The 22,984-nt window shown below is 47.2% G+C and overlaps 7 protein-coding genes across 7 annotated transcripts; 5 read left to right on the top strand and 2 right to left on the bottom strand.

Annotated features, from left to right (window-relative positions):
* The first annotated feature begins 413 nt into the window (after positions 1 to 413).
* Positions 414 to 1,968, top strand: EDB93DRAFT_1219272 (uncharacterized protein). The gene is made up of 5 exons (XM_041451119.1): positions 414 to 514; positions 575 to 1,025; positions 1,084 to 1,475; positions 1,534 to 1,686; positions 1,780 to 1,968. The coding sequence occupies exons 2-5, from the start codon at positions 785 to 787 to the stop codon at positions 1,819 to 1,821; spliced, it is 828 nt and encodes a 275-aa protein (XP_041312444.1). The 5' UTR covers positions 414 to 514; positions 575 to 784; the 3' UTR covers positions 1,822 to 1,968.
* On the top strand, positions 1,876 to 2,197 carry EDB93DRAFT_1076477 (uncharacterized protein; the record flags this gene model as incomplete). Its single annotated transcript, XM_041445241.1, has 2 exons — positions 1,876 to 1,968; positions 2,051 to 2,197. The coding sequence occupies 2 exons, from the start codon at positions 1,876 to 1,878 to the stop codon at positions 2,195 to 2,197; spliced, it is 240 nt and encodes a 79-aa protein (XP_041312443.1).
* Positions 2,198 to 2,936: 739 nt separating this feature from the next.
* EDB93DRAFT_1119911 (uncharacterized protein) lies at positions 2,937 to 3,637 on the bottom strand. Its single transcript, XM_041448473.1, has one exon. It carries the CDS (start codon positions 3,560 to 3,562, stop codon positions 3,113 to 3,115), a length of 450 nt encoding a protein of 149 aa, XP_041312442.1. The 5' UTR covers positions 3,563 to 3,637; the 3' UTR covers positions 2,937 to 3,112.
* Positions 3,638 to 7,912: 4,275 nt separating this feature from the next.
* EDB93DRAFT_1119879 (uncharacterized protein) lies at positions 7,913 to 9,188 on the bottom strand. The gene is made up of 6 exons (XM_041448472.1): positions 8,944 to 9,188; positions 8,756 to 8,845; positions 8,465 to 8,679; positions 8,324 to 8,419; positions 8,194 to 8,254; positions 7,913 to 8,125 (listed from the first exon to the last, which is right to left on the bottom strand). The coding sequence occupies exons 2-6, from the start codon at positions 8,843 to 8,845 to the stop codon at positions 8,105 to 8,107; spliced, it is 483 nt and encodes a 160-aa protein (XP_041312441.1). The 5' UTR covers positions 8,944 to 9,188; the 3' UTR covers positions 7,913 to 8,104.
* Positions 9,189 to 9,371: 183 nt separating this feature from the next.
* Positions 9,372 to 9,926, top strand: EDB93DRAFT_1245929 (uncharacterized protein; the record flags this gene model as incomplete). Its single annotated transcript, XM_041452378.1, has 1 exon — positions 9,372 to 9,926. One exon carries the CDS (start codon positions 9,372 to 9,374, stop codon positions 9,924 to 9,926), a length of 555 nt encoding a protein of 184 aa, XP_041312440.1.
* An 8,292-nt stretch (positions 9,927 to 18,218) lies between these two features.
* EDB93DRAFT_1245927 (uncharacterized protein) lies at positions 18,219 to 18,990 on the top strand (the record flags this gene model as incomplete). Its single annotated transcript, XM_041452377.1, has 2 exons — positions 18,219 to 18,404; positions 18,454 to 18,990. 2 exons carry the CDS (start codon positions 18,219 to 18,221, stop codon positions 18,988 to 18,990), a joined length of 723 nt encoding a protein of 240 aa, XP_041312439.1.
* Positions 18,991 to 19,221: 231 nt separating this feature from the next.
* EDB93DRAFT_1237957 (uncharacterized protein) lies at positions 19,222 to 21,044 on the top strand (the record flags this gene model as incomplete). Its single annotated transcript, XM_041451485.1, has 5 exons — positions 19,222 to 19,328; positions 19,350 to 19,530; positions 20,563 to 20,660; positions 20,703 to 20,930; positions 20,987 to 21,044. 5 exons carry the CDS (start codon positions 19,222 to 19,224, stop codon positions 21,042 to 21,044), a joined length of 672 nt encoding a protein of 223 aa, XP_041312438.1.
* Between the last annotated feature and the right edge of the window lie 1,940 nt (positions 21,045 to 22,984).

The following is a 22,984-nucleotide window of genomic DNA, read 5'->3' as shown; positions in this document are numbered from 1 at the left end:
CGTGTCTCGCGAAGGGTTGGACCACCTAGTTTTACGACGACGTAGCTCTTTTGACTGCTGTGATGCAATTCGAATCTCGATGCGGAATTTTTAGCCGTGTTAAACTTCGGCTGCTTTGCTCCATTTGCCATCACATATAGCAGGTCACGTTTATAACAGCCTACTAGACCGGGCCTTGGGATCATCGACATCCTCCACCGATCTGTAATTTATGCGGTGAGAAATGTTCACGAATGGGAGCAAAAAGGCAGTTTGGCTTGCATTGAAGTCAAGGTGACTGACAAGTTCGTATTCGCAAGTCTCCCTCTGATGCAGTGAATCACTAGACTTTACAGTGCAGTAGCAAACAGAGATACCAAGTCTATCATCCGGATTTCACGGTCTAGCGTTTATCGTTTCGGTGACCCAAATTTCGCGGCGCCGGTCTTCCGTGATGCTGAATGGACTATAAACGAGGGGGAAAGCTGGGCTGTAATAGGGACAGGTTCGAGGCAAAAGATGGCCCTTTTTGCAGGTGCGTCATACTAACGTTCCGAAGTAGAGTTGACATTGACAAATTAACAATGCACTTTAGACACACCTAGGTCACCTACGCATAACTCCTCCTCCGCCTCTACCTGAAGGACTATTTCCTTTCCTTTCAGACCCTCCACGCGACCCACACAACTGCGTAGCTTTTGTATCATTCGTGCATCGGTCCCGTGCAGCAGGTGGTGCCTTCTACGACTAAACTTTTCGATACGGCGCAGTTAGAGAAGAAGACCATATCACCCTCCGGGAAAGTATGTTTGGAGAGTACGACTTTCTAAACATTCAGCCAAAAGGTGGAAAGGTGAAAACGCCCGTTGAAATTGCACAGGACGAAGTAAAGAAGGGCATATTCGAGGACCTGACTTCGAGACTGGGTCTTTCATCCCTCTTGGATTTACCTTTGGTCGCTTTATCGAATGGCCAGACGCATCGAGCACGCATTGTGAAGGCTATTTTGTCTGAACCGGAACTCCTCGTACTCGACGAACCTTTGAGTGAGTGATTGAACTTAAATTCGACACGCACAATGCATAACGGCTGTGCTTTATCCAGCCGGCCTTGACGTCAATACACGCCCAATCTTATTGAATGTCTTTCGGTCACTACATGATTCTCACATTCCACGCATCCTCATGGGTCTCAGGATGCAGGACCCTGTTCCCGACTGGATTTCGCACATCGCTCTAGTGACGGGCGAAACTATCCTGACAGGCGTCAAAGATGAAATCATGTCCAAGTACGCGGATTATTACGCAAAGGAGGCTGAGCATAGAATGGCAAGCACCACTCAGTCATATCTGCAGTCTGGCCTTGATCATGGAAAGCCAGTAGTCGACACGAAGAACGTGAAAGTATCATACGGCTTTGAGCTATTAGGACTTATTCCGTTCCTGTCTGACCTTGCACAAGTTTTGTTGAGCTCAAGCCTTCAAGAAACTTTTTCGGTTTGAACGTTCATTATATCCTGGAATCGACCGAATCTGACAACTAATGTGGACATAGGAACATGATATCCGCTATGATCATCAGGGCCAACTTTCTACCTGTCTTGATACGGGACTATGGTGCACTGAAATGGCACAGAAACTCGGAACCCTTCAGGTGAACTCCTTCAGGGGGATTCTTAGAGTCGCCGGTAGCACGCAGATTCAGAACGTCAGTCCCATCCCCATCCTTTTTTTCTCTCAAATAATTCAATCTCCTGCATTTCCCGACACACCATTCTTCTATCTTTCCATTATGCCAAAGCGTATTCCTACCCCTCCTCCTGGAGACTATGAACTTCGCTAACTCACAGTCGTTCACCCTCAGGCTTATTAATACGTCCTTGATCGCCACTGCAACATGGAGGTGCCCAAGGATAAACAAGACTTTGCGCGTTGGGTGGCATGCTGCGTCGACGCAAAGCACTTTTACGCGTTTTTCTACGAGCCCAGTGTAAGTGGTGGTGTGGATCGTCTGCAGTGTATGTGGTTGACCTTCGTGTGTATGACATTCCTCATTGTGGCGCATATATCAGGCACGCGACATGGTCATTATCGAAATAGCTCGCGAGTGTCCCCAGCTCGATCGCTTAATCGGTGAGCATCGCTGTAGGGAGTTCTTCAAGAATTCATCCAAACAAGAACAGGATCAAGTCACCAAGGTTTTTTTATTGCACTTATAGCACTGGAAGACGGGCGCAGAAGAATGGTGAGTCAATCAGTTCAATCCATTTCAATTCTGCCGCCCGGCAAATTCTTACTCGATAAGCTCGATCGGTTTTGTAATAATTGAGGAATCTTGGTCACCTTCTACGAACGGATCAAGTGGCTAATATCATATCGGATTTCCCTCGCAGGCTGGGAGCGTATATATGTCGAAGACGCTTGGTTTAAAACGTGGTCGCCGAACAATCAGTAAGTTTCCATCCTTTATGACTCGTCAGTTACACGAGCTGACGGACCATGTCATTCTTCCAGTTCATTACTTTCCCTTACCCTGAAACTCGTTTCTGTGAAGTGCTGATCGAGGATCAGACCAATCATCGCACATGCAGGCCCCTTCCAGGCGCTGCAAAACGCCCTCCCTGAGATACTGACCGCTCCTGCACGTCGTATTTGCAGCATGTACTATTTGTGTACTAATACGACGTCCATCTAAGATCACAAGCCAAATGCCAGTGAAGCTAGTCAAAATAAAAAGCACTATGGTACAGTATGCTCAGACTCTTCTTTTTGTATCGTGGTGGGTGGCCATAACGTCCATGTCCTGGGTGCACAATGAGGAAGCACCGATGTATACTGTGATTGGGAACAATCCACTGCGCACGCGCAACCGCCTCTGATGGACACGAACATCTTGCATCACAAGAGTCACACAATCAACCCTTCAATAGGCCGTTGGCTCGGACAAACCTGAACTAGAACTGGACGTTGAGTATAGAATATATATAATACCAGGTAGGATAAGTGTACAGTCGAAGTCACATGTAAATAGTATCTGAAATCTCCATAATGCATTCATTGATTCTATCATCGTCGTCACTAAGGCCTGCAAGTGTTGAGTTCAGAGTTTGAGGAACGGAAAGGGCTTAGAGAACTCACCCTTCTCGGCACTTTTGCCAATGCTGTCCATGTGCCATGCAGCTCAAATCAAGCTCAGGACCTCCTCTGGGTATCACCATTGCAGTTCTAGGGCTATAAAACAGGCGTCGCGAAGCGAGTGGTACCCAGAATAAAAGCCGTTGTTTGGGCCCTACCACCCATCCGTTGTCATAGTTCAGGAAAAAGGGGGTCGAGGGGGTCAAACTGTGGTCGTCATGGGATGCTCCCTCAATGAGTTCATAGGTATCACATAGCGCATGGATAGAGGTGGATGAGAAGCGAATGAAGTGATTGTTCCAAGTGTATGATTTCATGGTAGTGGTGGCCTCGATCGAGCGATGTTCGACTGAGAGAGCTGGATGATCTGACTCGGCGCACTGTTGTGATGACTGCCTCATCCCTGCATCCCACAGCCGAATAGTGTTATCGTCGGAACCAGTGACCATGCGAGTGCCGTCCGGCGAGAACGAGACCGAGTTAACTGAATTCGTGTGCCCCCGCAAGGGCTCACCAACTTGCTTCCCCATCCCTGCATCCCACAGCCGAACAGTGTGATCCTCCGAACCAGTGACGATGCGAGTGCCGTCCGGCGAGAACGAGACCGAGAAAACCGGAAGAGTGTGCCCCCGCAAGGGCTCACAGACTTGCTTCCCCATCCCTGCATCCCACAGCCGAACAGTGTGATCGTCCGAACCAGTGACGATGCGAGTGCCATCCGGCGAGAATGAGACCGAGTTAACTTCTTCAGTGTGCCCCTGCAAGGGCTCACCAACTTGCTTCCCCGTCCGTGCATCCCACAGCCGAACAGTAGAATCCCTTGAACCGGTGACGATGCGAGTGCCGTCCGGCGAGAACGAGACCGAGTCAACTGCATTCGTGTGCCCCCGCAAGGGCTCACCGACTTGCTTCCCCGTCCCTGCATCCCACAGCCGAACAGTGTGATCCTCCGAACTAGTGACGATGCGAGTGCCGTCCGGCGAGAACGAGACCGACCAAACTTCTTCAGTGTGCCCCCGCAAGGGCTCACCGACTTGCTTCCCCGTCCATGCATCCCACAGCCGAACAGTGCGATCGTCCGAACCAGTGACGATGCGAGTGCCGTCCGGCGAGAACGAGACCGACCAAACTGAATCAGTGTGCCCCCGCAAGGGCTCCCCAACTTGCTTCCTCGTCCCTGCATCCCACAGCCGAACAGTGGAATCCCTTGAACCGGTGACGATGCGAGTACCGTCCGGCGAGAACGAGACCGAGTTAACTGAATTCGTGTGCCCCCGCAAGGGCTCGCCGACTTGCTTCCCTGTCCCTGCATCCCACAGCCGAAAAGTGTGATCCCTTGAACCAGTGACGATGCGAGTGCCGTCCGGCGAGAACGAGACCGACAAAACTGAATTCGTGTGCCCCCTGAGCACGTTCTGAACAGCCGGCCAGTGAATATCACGTCCGCATGCCACACGAAGAATATTTGGAAATCGTGCAGAAAACGTTCTCAATAGCGGACAGTTGGCAGGCGAGAATGGGAGTGCTGATACATATAGATGGGGTGTGCTGTGTAAAATGATGCCGCCGAAGACTTGAATGAACCTTTGTACGTCCATTGCGGTCAATGAGACATCTTTGAATTCAGGATGGCCCTGTTGTTGCGCGTGAGCGCTTTAGCTAGTACTTCGTAGTAATGTACTCACCGTTAGCCACTGGGGAATGAGTCAAAGGGCAGGAATCGCATTGATGAGGGCATTGATGAGGGCGAGTAACTCGAGCCAGAAAAACAACCGCTCGTGGTCGAAAAACACTTTCACTTCTTTCGCGAGCTCCTCGTCAAAGGTTGTGTCTCGTACGTGCGAAATCCAAAATCGAGAGGAATATGACAGATGGGGAAGGATGTACTTTTGGACTCGTTCTTGCAGTCCGGGGTCTTCGCTATTAGGTAGATACGACGACTTTAAATCGCAGATATTGAAGCGAAGACCGTGTTCCATCACTCGAAGAGAAGCGAATGCAAGGTCGCGTTGAGCCTTTGACATGCCCACGAAAAACTCTCCGCTGGTTGTGTCTGTCAAGAAATCGCGGAAGGAGGCGTGAAGAGGTCGGATTGGGGAATCTGGATTGGTGGTGCCGCTGAGGGCGCCCATACTTTTAACCACAAGATCGACGTCGAAAATGTCCTCTCGCATCGGAAAATGGCGCCTCATGGCGTTCAGAGAAGTTAAAGGGAGGGGTTCAGCTGTGCCTAGTATCTGCCCCATCACTGAGCGGAATGCAGCTAGCGCCGTCGGATCAAATTTCGGCGAATGTTGGACATCGGTAGATGTATCCTTGGGCATAATATTCGTTAGAATGAGGTGATACATGCTGTGCAACTTGGCAGGACCGTGTGATATAACTTTGTTGTAGCAATAAATTGGAGATAGCCCCAGATGGGACCCTTTGATGTATTCGCAGGCGAGACGCGCCCACTCGAAAAGCCCATCAGCTTTCTCAGCGAGGATTGTGAAGTCTCCGTCCTGGAAATTCGGTCCTTCCAACTTCTTTGATACGTAAGCACGAATGTCGCGCTCTGCGAATGCTGGTGGGATATCATCCATAGACATTTGTTTAATATGTTGAACGCCGCAAAACTCGTCTTTGATGTCACTAAGCGCCCGGGAGGTAACGATGAAGCGGAAGTTGTCTGGAAGGTCTGTGATTTTGGAAACGCCGGGCTGTTGATGTTTGCCAGCTAGAATACGGAGGAGGTCTTCCCGTGTCTCTCCCCCACCACTCTCATCCAGTGCATCGATTACGATCACGATGGGTTCCCCGGTTGATCCGGTTGACTTCTTCAGTGGGTCGATAAGAAGTTTTGCCACTGCTGGACGATATCCACCGTGGTCTTGAGCGAAATTGAGTCCTGAACTGCATCTGCCAATGCCCGCCTCATCTTCGGGTCACGGTCAGCCAGGTCGCGTGCGATCGTGGAAAAGATCTTTTCGTGGCGACGATCTGCTTCTCGCTGGCGATCAAAGCAGTAACACGAACCAAGCCCTCCCACGTCGTTGAACCACTTAGCGATGGTGTGGGCGATGGCCGATTTTCCTTTGCCTGCAGGGCCAGATAGCCACAGTACGCGTGGAACGTCGTCCCCAGTGCTCTTGACCCAATCCGTGATTTCGGAAAGGATTTCCGTGCGCGTCCCTTGCAGACATTCTTTCCTGGTATCTAGTCCCGCGCCCTCTGCATAGGTCATACCGCTAAGCTCCAGTATTTGTCCTGGAAAGGTGTGAATATATGACCAGTCGCAATGACGTCCAAATCCTTACCTGTGTGGTGGACCTGTATGACTACATCGTAAGAAGCCTGGTCCCGGAAGTTGTGCATGAGACTATCTAACACGTCGTTGTACTTTTGGATCGTATCTGTCGTTTCCGAAACGACGTTCTTTCCGAGTCTCTTCCCCAAGATGATAAGCTTGAGATGGTGCAGAGCGCAGCAGAGAGCGACACTCACAAAAGTTGCTGGTCTCCGAATAATTACTGATGAAATTGGCGCATTCACGTATCTGCTTAGAAATCTTTCCAAGGATGCTAGTAGCGCGCATAGACAATATTTGGTCAAGCTTCCCGTCTTGTGTTATGAAGTTGTAAACTTCGCACAACTTCTTCAGAAGTTTGAGTACCGCTGCGTCACAATCCGCTTGAGCTAGAATGATCTGTGGAAATAATTGCTGAGCTGTGAGAGATAGGAAGAGAAAAAGGGAAAACATACTTTGGCGGTATAAGACAACACGCCCAGTGCCATCTTTGCATATGGATGTAACTGTGAGCTAGATTAGTTCAGTTCCGATCAAGAGGAGGAACCATACATCAGCGATCTTCCCGATAACATCGTCGAATATCCTGAGGGGTTTGAGATATGTGTCCTGGAAATCGTCAGCAGCATCGAGATCCTCTGGTGCACCTTCTACGACAGATGCTGCAGGTATCGCAGGGCCTGAAAGTGGATGCATGCGATTTACAACCGCTTGTGCACCCCGAAGTGCCGATTCAGTATCAGCCTCGATTTCCACATCAGATGGAGCAGCCTGAACCCGTGCGGCAATCAACATTTAGAGAGAGCACAGAGACTATAGGGCAGATATGAGAACTTACATCGGTATTTGGGGTCGATGGACGTTCACCACTTGGAGGAGCAAGGCTGACTTGGCTGCGTGAATCCTTCGAGCGCTTGTTGCAATTTTAGTGGTGATCCAGGATGCTCGTCACGCATGTTCGTGGACTCACCCTCCTAAATCTTTTTACATCCTCCTTGAGCTTCTTTAGAAACTGTCCGATTTTGCTACGGGGTCGATGCTAGACGAAAGGTGTGTCAATGTCGGTGCTTGGAGTGGAGTGAAGTAGAGTGAAGTAGTAAGTGATGCGACGTACCGAGCCTCCAGGAGCTACTGCTTGACTGGATGATTCTTGAGTCGAAATCCTCGATGAATTGCCTTTCTGCCGAGTCATTGTGAATAGCAGTTGGAGGGAAGAGTAAGGGAAGTACGACAAGGGCTTACTCACTTATATGGAACCATTAGGGCAACGCCTCGAGGCGACCTTGAGGCGACCTCGAGGCAATACTTGTTCCAAGCAAAGAACGATGCTGGCAAACATTCCAATTTCTATCGCATCCGAACCCTTCTACGGCGTGCGCGTTGAGGCTATGGTTTGAGGTTATATGACTGATTGTGACATAGTCTCGACTGGCCAGACCTGAAATTTCACGACTGTTTGCATAATTCTAGATCTCGCGAAACCTCACAAGATGATGCTCCCATCCAAAAGCTATGTGCGCTTCAATAGATGTTTGCAAGTCAGCCCAAGACAAATATGATCACAACGCTCCCTCCAAACATTTACCGCCCGCGAGACTCAAAACGACCACGGAATATGAAACTGAGTGTATTGTGTTGCCCAGGCACATCAATATCTTACAGCTCGCCACGCCTGAAGCTAGACTATAGGTTCAGCTGGTCGTTATACCAATAATCCATGCTTCTGTGAAGAGCAATGGCGCAAAAATAACACTGATTGAGTTTTTTAAAGTCGAATGATAAACAACTTACAAACAGAACCTGGCGCATTGTAGTTCTTTCAGCACTCGTTGAGAAATCGAGCAGTGTCCACCTTGTGATCGAGCATGTCGGGCGTCAGATGGAGCTCCAAGAGACGTTCAGGAGGCGATAAGTTACGCACGATGTCGAGCTTTTACTTCCTCGTGAGCGCTCTGAAGCGAACAGGCTATGATCTGATAGACCATAATAAGTTGGGCACATCAAGCGTGCAATAAATCTTAGGGATGGGGTCAGCAAGATGGGAAAGTATGTCAAGACGAACTTGATTTTGTTGCCTATGGTCTTGAGCTGTTTAGCAACTTGAAATGCGACGACACTGCAATAACTGTAGCAGGCAATGATGCGTGGCGCTGTCTGAGTCCTTTTGGCTCCTGTGGTGTGATAAGATACAATTTCGATTGTGGAGCTGAATGTGTATAATGGACGCTGAATTGGAAGTATGTGGCGAAATTGAGAAAAATGAGAACTTCTCCCCAACTAGGATAGATGAAGAAGATGAGTGTGTTGTTCCCAATCAGTTGCAGAGAAACGATAGGGTCCTATTAATTCTCACCTTGGATAAAAAGGAAGTGATGGAGTTGATGGAAGATTTGGATGGTGATAATTCAGGCAGGCCAGGGTGCGTCTCTCCTGCAAGCTTCATCTTGAAGTTGGAGTGTGTGAATGAATGTCATACGTTGCGAGGATAGATATATTCACATCGATAGAAGTACCGTCGAGGTCGAACAAGTTGTCACTCACCAATAACTGGTGGTTGAATATCTTGGCAAGTGCCTGTCCAAAGTACTATGTGGATCATCGCACCTTTCCACCAAGCTCCTTAGCGCGGGCGATGTGCTTCGCCAGCCCTTCGCCCGTTTTCTTTATCTGGATGGAATGTACAATAATTTGAAATTCTACTCAAAGTACTTGCTTGATTCTTGGTTGGACGTTGTTGATAGTTGTTGATGCGGCGACCCTCTGCGACGACTAAGCTTAAGATGAGTCTGGCACAGATGGTTTTCTAAGCTAGCCGAAGCATGAGAATAGCGTAGAATTTAGTCTACGCGCAAATAAGCGAGGTGGCGCAGAAAGCCTCTTGCTTCTGACCACCTCGCATCAGTCTATCAGTTTCAGTCCAACGTTTAGTTTCTACGTCTTTTCGCTTTTCGAACATCTACTTTGCCAGTATGAACCCTAACAATGCAGTTAGACCCGACTATACGCTACCAGAGTTCGAAGGAGAGCGGCAACAACTAGTAGACGAAGGATTATCCGAACAGCAGGCCGCTCGATCCTTAACGGCGTTATGGAACTTTAACAATAACGCGGAGAAGGCACGATGGGCAGATAGACAAGAACGTCTAGAAGAGGCTCGTCAACGAGCTGAAGAAGACAAAGCCCAGAGGCAACAAGACCTTAAAGACGAAGAGGAAGCAACTCGTTTAGAAGACAGGAAGAAGAACAAGAATAAGTATGCGCCTGTCAAACGCGGAAAAGTACCTTCCGACCCTACTATTCTCCCAGCGCAATACGCGACTAGGAGATTGAAAGCAGGAGATTACTGCGAGTTGCACTATTTTACCAACAAAGGCCTCGACAAGGCCAAAACTTCGGCCTTGATTGCTGAACCGGATGCGCTAGTGATGCTCCCAGCATCGGACGGAGTACACTCGTGGGTTCCCGCTGCAGCGGTCAAAGATCCCAAAGCAGCCCCCGTTACCAAAGACGAGAATCTTACATAGGAAGAGTTTAACGAAGCGGCCCCACGCATAATTTCTTTCATGAAAGTACATGACTGGCCGGACAACAGAGTCAACATGCACATCCAATTTTGGACGGCGCTACAAGCCCACCGCTGGCGCCACGTGCCAGATGTCCTCAAGCAGAAAGCTCTATTGCTCTACCAGTCGCAACAGCGTCGACGCTGGCACCTCACAGTAGGAACTGCTCAAGGTTGGAGTCTAGAAGAGATCAACCAAGACCTTTTATTCGAAGCAAGAGAGGAATTATTTAACGAGAAGCGAGACAAAGACACGGCTTTCGCAATACAGCAAGCAGCGGCAGTTTATTCAGCCAAAGCTTCGGAATCCCTACGCTCGCAACATGCAGCGTCAGTGCAACACGTGCAAGCATCCCAGAAGTGCCCTTTACCTCCTCCCGAAGAAACAACGGGTAGTAACAAAAAGGTATGCACTGATCGTGCTCCTCTTGCTTCCGGGCCCCACCCATGCTGTGCAGTATGCTTGGGACATCACTCGCACCGAATTATTGAGTGCGTGGCTGCCCGCACATGGGACAAGCAACATGAAACATTCTCAGAGCGCATCCGCAAGAGCCTGTGGACAAAGGATGGGAAACAACTCTGCACCGCATGGCAGCGCGAAGAAGGCTGCACCATACCCAGACACGATGCACGACACATCTGTTCAGGATGTGGAGACTCATCCCATGGAGCCCAGAAATGTGCTCGAGCACAGAAAGCAGAACCCACTAACACCGTATAAAGTAGAAGCTTGGGCGCATGAGTTAGATAAACTTGGACTCTCTGAACACTTTGCAAAGATACCCGAAGGTCTCCGTACCGGTTTCAAAATAGATTTCCCCTCTGTCACTCATGTACAAACCCCACCTAATAAATCCTCAATTGTCGAATTCGAATCCGAGTTTAACGCAATCATCCAGAAAGAGATCGACAAAGGGAGATATATTGGCCCCTTTGAAGCAGACGTCTTAGAACACCTAATTGGTCCTTTTCAAACCTCCCCTTTAGCTATCATTCCGAAACCCGGGAAACCAGGAAAATTTCGGATCATACAAAATTTCTCCTTCCCGCATTCTCCAAGTATGCTCTTCCCTAACCCATCAGTTAATTCATGTATAGACGCCAACGATTTCCCAACAACCTGGGGAAAATTCTCAATAATATATCATTTAATATCTACCCTCCCACCTGGTTCAGAAGCAGCGACCCGAGACATAGCAGAAGCGTATCAGACAGTCCCACTTCACCCTTCACAGTGGCCAGCAGGCGTAATCCGAACTTCAGACACTCAGTTTTGCATAGACACCTGCACGGCTTTTGGTGCCACACCATCAGCAGGAGTTTATGGACATGTAGCAGATGCCGGAACCGAGATCTTTCGAAACCGAGGAATCGGCCCCCTAGACAAATGGGTCGATGACCATATATTTTTCAGGATAAGGCGTGAATTCCTTGAAAGCTACAACATCAGCAGGGCATCATGGCACAAAGAATTCGCAAGAGCCGGAATGAAGCAGTCAGGCGGGCGGCTTTGGTTTGGCGAATTCTGCCAGATCAAAGGCCGAATGGAAGAATCTAGTGAAGACCATTCAAAACCTTTAAAAGATTTATCACACCGCTCGAACCGTTCAGCTCACGATGCTCTATTCACATTTTGCTTCCAGGACTTGGATGATATATCCGATCTGCTAGGTATCATTTGGGAGCGCCTAAAAGATCAGTGTTTCAACACCTCCACCGTTTATATAGGTTTCACCTGGGATTTGAAATGTATGGTAGTAGCTTTGAGTCCCGCTAAAGTGGAAAAATACCTCAAGGCCATTCACAAATGGAGGAAGAGACGTGCTCACATTCTCGAGGACGTACAAGAATTGTATGGTAAACTACTTCACGCGTGTGCGGCAGTGCCTCGAGGATGAGCTTACCTCACAAGCCTCGAGGACATGCTATCAACCAATGGAGCTAGACCGTTTCTGCCGCACAGAGTGGGAAAAACTGTAGGCGAAGATTTAGACTGGTGGACAGACCTTTTGCAATCAGGAGGAGTAGCGTGGGACATCTATCCTACGACCCAACTTCAGAACCCCCTAGCTTTCTCAGACGCAAGCTCAGGCATCGGGATAGGCATTGTTATAGGTAAATGCTGGAGAGCGTGGAGGCTAATACCAGGTTGGAAAACTCTCCATGGAAAACGAGACATTGGGTGGGCTGAAGCCATCAGCTTCGAGCTGCTTATCTATGCCCTCGCCTCTCTCCCAAACATTAGCGACAATGTTCTCATCCACAGAGACAACACCGGCGTGGTGGAAGGATGGTGGAAGCACAGACACCGCAACAGAGAGGTCAACGGAGTTTTTCGTAGGGTCCACGAATTCCTACACCATCTACCCAAGTGTCTCGACATTACAACAGCCTACATCCCAAGCGAGTTCAATCCCGCAGACGACCCTTCCAGAGGAATACTCGGACCCGCCCACCTTCTTCTCCCTCCCATCAGCCTTCCCACCGAACTTAATCAGTTCATCATCAATGCAACACTGCCACTATCACCCATCGAGGTACGGATGCTGCGAGAAGGAAGATACTCTGTTCCCGCAGCAAAGATCATCAATCACGCACTCCTCAGACAGCAGGCAGCAGAGCGGAACAAGGCCTACTGGACAGAAGAAGAAAGTTTCATTAACTGTGCGCTCAGAGACGAGTGACTACATGAGTCGCAAACATTTCGGAGCACCATTACCCGAGCCCCCATCAATGTCCATACCAACCCCTCAGAACTACAAACCAAACCTCACCCCTCATCCTTCCAGCTTGCGACCCCATTGTCTTGCATGCGAACAGTTTGATACTTTGGGTTCCAGTAGGAAGCAGCACCAGACAGTTAGCGTCATCAGCAGGAGACCCCAACACTCACGAAGTTTCAGACGAACAATTGAACCGCATCCTAGAAGTAATGGACTCAGTTTGGGCCCTATCGACGAAGGAAACCTATGGAGCAGGTCTTTTAGTATTCCACGTTTACTGCGATGTCAACGGCATAGAAGAAAGCACACGCTGCCCAGTCAGCTCCAGTCTTCTGCTCGAATTCTTATCCAGTTGTGCAGGCATGTACTCCGGATTAGCGCTAGCCAATTATGCAGCTGGCATCAAAGCCTGGCACTTGCTCCACGGCAGACCTTGGCTTGTCAGAGCGGGCGAACTCAAAGCAATGCTGGATGGAGCTACCGCACTCGCACCATCATCCTCTAAACTGGCCCAAAAGACAACCCATTACCCCAAATTTCCTGGCTTCTATCCGCAAACACCTAGATTTAAACAAGCCGCTCGACGCGGCGGTCTTTGCTTGTATGACTACAACTTTCTACTGTATAGCCAGAGTGGGAAAATTCACCGTTAGAATGGTCAAAGGTTTCGACCCGAAGAAACACATATCCAGGGCAGGAATGGCAGAAACAACAGACCGCAACGGCCTCCCAATAACCAAATTTTCACTTCCTAGCACAAAATCGTCCCCAGTAGTAGGCAAAGAAGCATACTGGGCAGCTCAAACCGGCCCATCAGACCCCAAAGCAGCTATGGAGAATCACATTAGAATCAACGCGGCCGAGCCAGGAGCGCATCTATTTGCATGGAAGCACGAAAAAGGTTTGCGACCTCTCTCAAAAACAGAGTTCGCAAAAAAAATGATGATAGCGGCAACCGCAGCAGGACTCTCCCACTTCAAAGGTCATGGTTTACGAATCGGAGGAACCTTAGAGTATCTCCTGCGGGGAGTACCGTTTGACGTCGTCAAAACAATGGGAAGGTGGTCAAGCAAAGCGTTCACCTTATACCTTCGAGACCACGCGAAGATCTTAGCACCCTATATCCAATCCTCACCCACGTTAGAACCATTCACGTGTTATACCATGCCACCAGTACGCTGAAGTCACACTGTATAAGTGAGTACAACTCCTTTTCTCCTGGGGCATCAAGCTTCGCTGCATGCATCGTAGTCCTCCTAATTTTCAGGAACACAGCTCACCATTGATACCTAGGCACGGACCCTGTTTCAGTCCGGAAAAGCCCTGCGGGCTTTTGCCCAAACATTCAATGACCTTTGCCTCGTTCTCGCATATCAATCTAGAATCTCACATCATTCCAACATCTATATCATTATTCTCAATAGTGTTAACGAAATAGTAACCACACCGTTCTGACTATTTCAACCACGATAACACTCAATCATCTAGACACGTAGCATTGCAGCACATAGACTCATACCCATCGGCAGGTGTGTAAGAGAGCCCACGGCATCCAGCCACAAACCAAACACAACCACATGAAATTTCTCCGACAATATACCAAAACTTTTTGGGCTACTTACACACCCAGCCGACTGGCAAAACTTGCAAGTGGCGCGAGCTTTGGTTGTGTTGATTGCGTTACATTTTCACTGATCTGTACATGTGACTCGATATATGTGACGGCGTCAATCGTGTACCTCGTTATTTAATTTTTATGAGGCTCATGAGAACTCATTGTGATGTTCGCCATGCTCGAAACACATGTCAATTAGTGATGTACAGGGCCGGGCCCAAATGTCAGGCTTACTAGGGCCTAGGGCCTGGCCTGTAGTTTGACTGGGCCTGAGCCCCAGCTTTTGACTTTGTAAAAAATCTGTGGCTGTCGGCCGATGTCAGAGATATAAACTATACAGTTTTAAATTTGGTCAAAAAGGAAGTATGTACCCATACCGTAAGTTGGTCATGTTCATTAATCATGTCGATCATCGTATCTGACGATGAGTCCACGTCAGGACATGTTGTGTGTTGGCCACAACGAAATGTGACACTTTCATCACGACTCACCGACACCAACAATGATGCAACTCCAGAGCTCTCAGCCACAGGAACAAGCCTCCTGTGCCTGCCATCAGTGCCCAAAAACCAGTACCAACCAGCAGCAAACGAGGAGCAAAGGATGCGGTACTAGATGAAAGTACATCTGACGAGGAGGGTGCTACTAGTATGGAAAATGGACCACATACAAGTAAGTTTTTTTGTACATCTCATCTCAAGACCACTCAGTTTGAACGTTGCAGGCAAACGGCTGCGCCGCATTGCAAGCACTGATGGTGAGGCATCGTTTACAGATGCTTCCAGCCCATCTCAGGCTGCAATTGATATTCCAGGTACGTATTTACATTATCATGTTCTATAACTACTGGTCAATGCTTCTAATCAACGGAAGATACTCCGAGCATGCGCAATGCAACACCCATGGACTCCGAAGGTTTTTTATCTGACATTTGTTACGACTTGGATGGTATCTGTTGGCGACGCTCAAACAGAGCTTGTGTCGACAACGGTCTGTGGACGTCCTTGGGCTAGCCCAAGGTTAGGGGTCATACTTGGCGTATCTTCGGCAAGTACGATTTAACGCCTATGTCCAAATCGGGTAGCTTATGTCACGCGGGTGCGAGACGATAAGCTAAATCGGCCTAGGCTTACGACACCCGAAGGTTAATCGTAAGGATCGTCGTTAATTAGAAGGACAGAAGTCCGACTAGTTAACAGGGGCTTTGCTCATCGACGAAGTCGATGAGTAAAGGTCGAGACTATAGGCTTATCCGCGAAGAGCAGATAAGAAGATAGAATATAGACTGCTGGCGAGGCAGAAGGATCACTCTGGTGAGAGTAGGAGGTCAAGAACCAAGTAGATTCAAGTTAGGGAATATGGTACATGGTAGCGAGTTTATATAGAGGACAGGAGACGTATTAGTGGATGATAACTCGTACTACCGGGAGAGGCAATCGGTAAAGGGTAAGACCATAACAGGAAGGCACATTCGGTTTAAGTAGAACGTGCTAGATAAGAAAGTGAGTCAAAGGTCGAATTGAGAAGTGAAACGCACAGGGGCACGATCGTGCAACTGCGGATCTAAGTATAAGTCGCATGTGCGACTGCGCACCGAGTCAGAGATCAGGAAAGGAAACAGGGCAAAGGGGATGCGTCGTGCATCATATCATAGGTTTACCGTCCGGACGGTAAGGGTAATGGGACTGTCCGCAGGATCAGTCAGGTGGTGAAATGGAGCATGGGTATGCTTCGTCAGCAAAAGGATCCGGCCAAATGTACTGGCTTTGCTGAAGCGACAGGTAGAGGGCGAAAGGGAATGCCAGGATGACGAGGATGACAAGGGTAAGGTCGGGGTAAGGGTATGATGCGAGGGCTGATACGAGGAGGATTAGGAGAAAAATGGTAGGAGCCCAGGCGTCTAGATGTTCTTGTAACAACATTGATGTACAAGACCTATCCGCAACCCCGACCATTCGACATGAGGAAAAGAGCCGCAACGTTAGCACTTTTTTCAGCAAGCCATATGCACACAAGGCCAAGGATGGGAAGACTCGTACAGTTCGAGACTGTGAGCCATGCAAGTAAGTAGATTCTTTGATTTGCTACCTCCCAACTAACAGATTCATAGAAAAAAACATTACCCATGCCAGATCGTTAGCGACACTTCAACGTGTCGCTGCCACATTGCCTTTCGGCATCCGGTAAGTTTAGTACTTGAATCTTGATGCTTCATTTGAGTATTAACATTTATATCAATGTTTATAGGATGCCTATTGACAATGGTGCAAAACTAACAACTTCAAGGGAGCATCCCTTCACCTTGCTTTGCCAGCTCTCGAGGCCCTACATAAGGCATGGTCGACACATTCTGAGAATCCCAAGTACGAGCAATTTCAGGAAGCCTTACAACAAGGTGTTGCAAAGATCCACGAGTATTACAACCAAAGTTTGGAGTGTGATGCATACATCATTGCAATGTGTAGGTGATGTGGCTTGTCATATTATTAATACTAACTCCTGGGCCTGTTGTATCTAGTACTCGACCCATCACAGAAGGACTCCCACATCAAACACTTTTGGGGCAAGGTCACACATGCTGAGGCTCTCAAGGAAGCCGAACAAATTGTAGGTTGTCTGTTTTTGAGTGAAAGTATAAGCTTACATCTAGACTAGTTTAAGGAAGAGCACATTAAATTGTATGGCGAGCATGGTGTTCCGTCGTCACTGAAGAAGAGATCAGGTAAGATATATGGACTTCTCCGAGAGCTTTCCAGTGATGAAGAGAGTGGTGATGACAAGCTGGAAGAGTCGGAGGTAGATCCACAGTTGCCATGGTTGAGGGAGTTCCACCTCTATCTTAACTCATGCACTTCAGTTCCTGATAACATGTCTATCATCTAATGGTGGGGGGTAAGTATCATTTCATGTGAACTGTATTATTACTGATGTAGCTTAATATTGTAGGTAAATGGTCAGCAGTACCCTGTTTGGGCCTCTCTTGCTCGTGATCACTTGTCCATCATGGCCACTTCTGTTTTGAGTGAGAGAGCATTTTCTGCTGCTGCTCTGACTGTCATGAAGCATCGCAACCGCTTGAAGGGTGATATAGTGGAAGCAATTCAAGTACTCATATGATGTTTCAACATGATTTAATATTTCAAGAGGCCCCTCCTTCTTCAGCTGTAGAATTAGCATTGGAGGAACTGGATGATAGAGAGGAGGGTGGCTGTGATGACAACATCATACTGTCAGGTGAATCAGATGTCAAGGATTAGGTCTCTAATTGATTAGGGTAGTAAAATAAAATCTTCATCTTACCTTAGAAGCCCTGGCCCAAGCCCTCCGAAAGGGCCTGGCCTGAGTTTCTTCAAGGACCAAGCCCTCTAAAGCCAGGCCCGAAGCATCACTAATGTCAATTGGCAGCTGCTTGTCTGCATACTGTGTTGAATATAATGCTGTATACCAACACCCAAATCCACGACTGATGGACCGTGAAATATGGCAAAAGCTGAACAATGTACTGCAGTGCTTCGAGGTCAACAACATGACCATCTCAGAGTTCATAGAACAACTTCTGCAAAGCATGGAGGAGGCCCACACATCAGCAAAGAATAATCTAGTGCAAAAAGGCTCGGAGATTTGCACTCACCTCTATCAGTATCCCAACACTCACACATCAATATCTTTGTGGGCATATGGAATCATGAGGTCGGCACTCAGTGCTGAGATCAAAGACCTAACATGAAAGGAGAACAGATTGCATTTCCATGCCAAATCTGTGACGACAGAGCAGCTAGAGAATTTGTTTATGCCTCAGCTTGCAGAAAAAATCAGAAGACACGCACCAACTGTTTGGAGATTAATATTCTCGCTTCTTGACACTTCAGATGAACAACGGAGCATGGGGAAAAGTACAGCCAATGACATAGTGATGGCAGAAGTGTTTGCGGATGTGGAGTGTGACCTCGGGGAGATTGGTGGTGATGATGGGGTAGATGAATCTACAATGTCAGATACAGGTGATGAACAAAGGAACAAGCCGAACGACTTACACAAGCATCCACCGAAACGGTCCCATGCTCAAGTAGAGGCAAGAAATATGACACTGCAGATAATCGTCAGTTTCATTCAATTGCAGTGATGCTCGTAGACTCATGCCCATACAGAAAACTGTTGTGTGCATCAGTATTATTCTGCAGAGCTCGAATGAAAGATGCAATTACTTACAAGGTCTCCTTGGCATATTCTTCCACTCCACAAGCGTCCCGCAGAAGGTTATCGATGTCCTGGCACATGCAGGCTTATCAATGAGCATTACATCAATCCACAATGCGATACACTCAATGTCCAAAGAAATTGCAGCCAACATCAAGCAAGGTATTCAATCACTCAAAGTGTCCTTTGCGTATGACAACTTTGACATCAATTTCAAAACATTGGAACCTACCATTGGTCATCGTTCGACGTTTGTCAGTGCAACATCTGCTACCTCATTGCCACTTGTAGGTGTTGACAACCCTGACATGCTACGCTGCTCAGCAGCATTATGGGCCACCGATTCTCATAACCCTGCACCTTCGACAACGGCTGTTGAAATCAATGAATTTGACATGCTAAAACATCACATCAATGACACTTACAGCAGGCCCAAACCAGGTGAACATATCAGTCCACGACTAACTGCCTTTGCCTGGCATGTATGAAATATTCTTGTCCACCATGGCCAGTACTTTGGATTGTTTGCGGAAAAACTAGGAGAGCTGGAATCAGTGCTACAGATACCTGTCACAAAGACGGATCAAATACCTTTCCGTTCCATGAGGATTAAGCAATTGACTGCTGACGGAAATATGGAGGTGATGGAGAACTTGCTGCGACAAGGAGGAATTGGAGATCCAACAAATAAGGATTTCGAATCTGCTGGAGATGTTGACATGTCAGAACACGTCTTACTCATTCATGGTGATTTACTCACCAAGGAACAGCTTGACACAGTTTGTGATACACAAAGAATTGAGAGCACACCAAAAAATAGATTTCAGTATATCATCTTCTTGCCCAGGTTATTTCACTACAAAATGGCATGCACAGACGTAATATGGAGGACATACCTTCAACCTAAAGAAGGCCGAGATGACTCAAATAGCATGTTCCAGCATGTAGGCATCTTGCAACCACAAGAGACAGGGCGGATATCCACAAAACCTGGTTTCAGATGCATGCATGACATTGTAATGATGGTTGTGGCGCTGGGCTTGGAACCAGGCAATCCAACACCTACGTCCATACCATTCTCCAACCTCCCTTGACCTTCCGAAGGCCGCACGCACTTGTCTGAACCTTCCGCAGGCAGTTCTTGCGTTCTGAGGCCCATCTGAACCTCATGAGTTACCATACCATGTCCTATCCTCATCCTTTTGACTTCGCTGGTGTGTTTTCCCTTATTCTAATTATATGTTGACTACGTCTTAGTGCTACATGGATAAATTCTATTGGCATCCTGTTGGGAGCCTCAGAATATGTATAAACAGTATGCATTGCGGCTTATTACATGTATACTTGCATTTCTGCTTGCCTCGCAGCTTATTACATAGGTTTGGACTTGCTTATCTCACTACTAGTTTCGCCTATGGATTCTGGTCTCTCACGGAAGTAGGATATAATCTCACTCGCTGGCTACTGATACTTCACTTCACTTCCTGTACTTCGAGTCATAATTAGTAGAGTCACCTCGGTATAATTGTAACTGCGCAATCAATCTTTGTTCATTTGGAACAATTGTTTGGCTAGACCGCTGCCAATTTTGCACTTCATTTATTCTCGAGTTCCGATAGATTAGTGTCATTCTGGACTTCAGACGTTTTGCAAAGTCTTATACTGTTATTCGACACACCGACATACCAACATATATTGATCTTCGGACAGCTTTCACAAATCTCAGAAGGCATCACACTACTTCGGACAACACTTTCGCAGCTTCAGACGACTTTCGGTCACATCAGACAAGTTCCTCGGTACTTCAGACGTAGTCTCGGAACTCCAGACGGACATTAAAGAGGTTTACTTCCAATATCTTGTCTACTCTTTGACTGTATAAGATTTCCCTTGCATTATCAAGGTAGTTCTTTAGGTTGTCTCTTGGGACAAAGCATACTCGCATCTCTCAGGACTAGGGACTCACATTCTGTAGAGCCCAGCCCAGATCTACTCTTTACAACATCATACACCATGACCTGCATGCATTGATTCTTGAATGCTGGCACCTCGAAGCACAGTTAAGACAGCCAGTCGAATGGCAAACACTGGAGAAGTTTGGAAAATCGGAGGTGGAGTGGGATCTCCTTGTAGAGATGTCTGAAGTGATTGTTCACAAGTATGTCGCAACATCAGGCAAGCTTGGTGAACTATGTACCAGACCAGTTAGTGAACAGGACCAGCAATTTGAAAACCAATGTCTTCGGAATCGGGATCAGCTACTCTATGTCGATATCTGCCAGGCCATGAATGCTGGTGATATCGGACAAGTTGAGGCATCTTTCCTACCATGGATCTACATATTTTGTGTGACCGGCAAGCATAAGTATGCGGCACAAATCAACAAATTTTCAATGAACTTACAATACACATATCCCAAAGACCTTTGGTAAGCAAACCATCCCGTTGTGCCCTAAAATCAACAAGTTAATCACAACAATGTAGTAACATAATACATCTCAACTTACTTTGCAATCCTATGGGAAAGTCCAATGCTTTTTGAGCTGTGGATTGGTTAGTAGAGCGAAACAATCTGTACACAAAGGTGGTGGTTTTGAGTGGCAGTATTACTGTATCGTCCTCATGCATTCGGCAGGTCATTTTTGCAGGTACAGGTCCGAACCACACAATTGACCACATCATCAAACAATTGCCATTGATCAAGGTGTTCTGCAACTGCCACATCATCATGGAGAACACATTCTACCTAAAAAACCGAACCATACGGCAGACACACCCACACATGACAACCACCATTGAGAAGCTTCGATCATATATCCAGTCGACATCAGCATATATACCACAAGGCAAGAGTGCAAAGCGAGTTATTGAAGACCAGATTGTGGTTAGAATGAAGCTAATACAGCAGAAAAAAGTTAGCCAAACAATGTCCAGCGAAGAGTGCTATGAAGCAGAGCCAGAGGATTTTCAACTAACCTTCAGACGGTGCCATATTTTTATTGTTTGACCGGCCACCTCTTTGCTGCTTAGGTACATACTTCGGACACAGATGGTTTGATGCTAGAATATAGTTCAGTACTTGTACGAGTGCAAAAACACCAGGAACATACCAATATGTCCTGTCTGGCCACATGCACGACATGTTGACGGCTTTTTGTGATGTGGTTGCTGGTTGAGATTGTGAGCAGTGGAGAGAGGTGGATTATCGGTGTCTTAATAACTGAGGGTCTTATATAAAGTCGTGTAAATGTAATGACACCAAAATTACACTTTGGATAAGACTGCTTGCCAGTCCTCAATTAACATGGTCTACAACTTTTCCTATTTCGTGGTAGATAACGTGTGAGTTCTTGGGAGGATTGCTAAACTAATCTTTTTATAAAGATCAACCTAGCTGGAGCTTTACTTTTCTTTATTGAAACTCAAATCTCTTGTCTAGGAATAAGCTTCTAGACACGTAATTCGGTTTCTGGAATGTATTTGCCTAGGAAATCTCCTTCTAGGCTCTGGACTTGGATACTGGAACTAGTAAGACGTGGTCTCAAATATACGAAATATGACCAAGATCACTTGGTCTATGGACACCTGACTGTGAGACAATGGTCTCAAATATACGATATATGTTCAAGATCGCTTGGTCTATGGGACAACTAGTGAGACGTGGTCTCAACAATATGATAGATGACTAAGATCGCTTAGTCAAAGGGTACAGAGCAATGAGACAAAGGGGTTTCAAAGACAATATATGTGACCAAGAACACTTGGTTTATAGCACTAAATAAGTTTTTAATGTAAGAACTTTATAATTTCAAGGGAATTCTTTTCCCTGCACTTGTCTCACTTCAAAAGGACTAACTTTGCAAGTGAAATATCTGATAGGCAGATAGCTACAAATGGGAGATCATATTTTTTGGGGGAGAATGAGCTCTCCTTATATACATTTTGTGTGGGAAAGTAACCTAGGTTCACAAACAATAAAAACTAAGGAGGACCAATCAAAATATTGGGTCAAACCCAATAAAAGAATAAAATACAAGTGAAAGATGGAGCTATGACATCATTATGGAGCAGAACATTCTGGAATGTGGAGTAATGACATCATAATGACATCAAGAGTGACATCATTGTGGAGCAAAAGATTCCAGAACCTTCCATGAATGAGTCAGAGTGAGTCATTGTGGAGCAGGGCAAAGGGGATGCGGCATGCATTGTATCATAGGTTACCATCCGGACAGTAAGGGTAAAGGGGACTGTCCACAGGATCAGTCAATGGGTGGAACAGAGCATGGGTATGCTTCATCAGAGAAAGGGTCCGGCCAGATGTACTGGCTTTGCTAGAGCAACAGGTAGAGGGCAAAGGGGAATGCGAGGATGACGAGGATAACAAGAGCAAGGTTGGGGTAAGGGTGTGATGCAAGGGCGAAGATGAGGAGGATGAGGAGAAAAATGGTAGGGGCCCAAGCATCTAGATGTTCTTGTAAC

The sequence above is a fragment of the Suillus bovinus genome, assembly GCF_016758785.1.
Source record: "Suillus bovinus strain UH-Sbo-P2 chromosome Unknown EDB93scaffold_4, whole genome shotgun sequence".
Lineage (NCBI taxonomy): Eukaryota > Fungi > Basidiomycota > Agaricomycetes > Boletales > Suillaceae > Suillus > Suillus bovinus.
This window is presented reverse-complemented; position numbering and strand designations above follow the sequence as displayed.

Bases quoted from the DNA above. Each gene is read 5' to 3' on its own strand.
- EDB93DRAFT_1219272 (XM_041451119.1), top strand. From the start codon at position 785: ATGTTTGGAGAGTACGACTTTCTAAACATTCAGCCAAAAGGTGGAAAG. The intron at 1,026-1,083 runs GTGAGTGATTGA...TGCTTTATCCAG, and splicing joins CGTACTCGACGAACCTTTGA to CCGGCCTTGACGTCAATACA. The intron at 1,476-1,533 runs GTTTGAACGTTC...ATGTGGACATAG, and splicing joins GCCTTCAAGAAACTTTTTCG to GAACATGATATCCGCTATGA.
- EDB93DRAFT_1119879 (XM_041448472.1), bottom strand. From the start codon at position 8,845: ATGAAGCTTGCAGGAGAGACGCACCCTGGCCTGCCTGAATTATCACCA. The intron at 8,255-8,323 runs GTGCGTAACTTA...CTCGATCACAAG, and splicing joins GGAAGTAAAAGCTCGACATC to GTGGACACTGCTCGATTTCT. The intron at 8,126-8,193 runs GTAAGTTGTTTA...TGCTCTTCACAG, and splicing joins CAATGCGCCAGGTTCTGTTT to AAGCATGGATTATTGGTATA.
- EDB93DRAFT_1119911 (XM_041448473.1), bottom strand. From the start codon at position 3,562: ATGGTCACTGGTTCCGACGATAACACTATTCGGCTGTGGGATGCAGGG.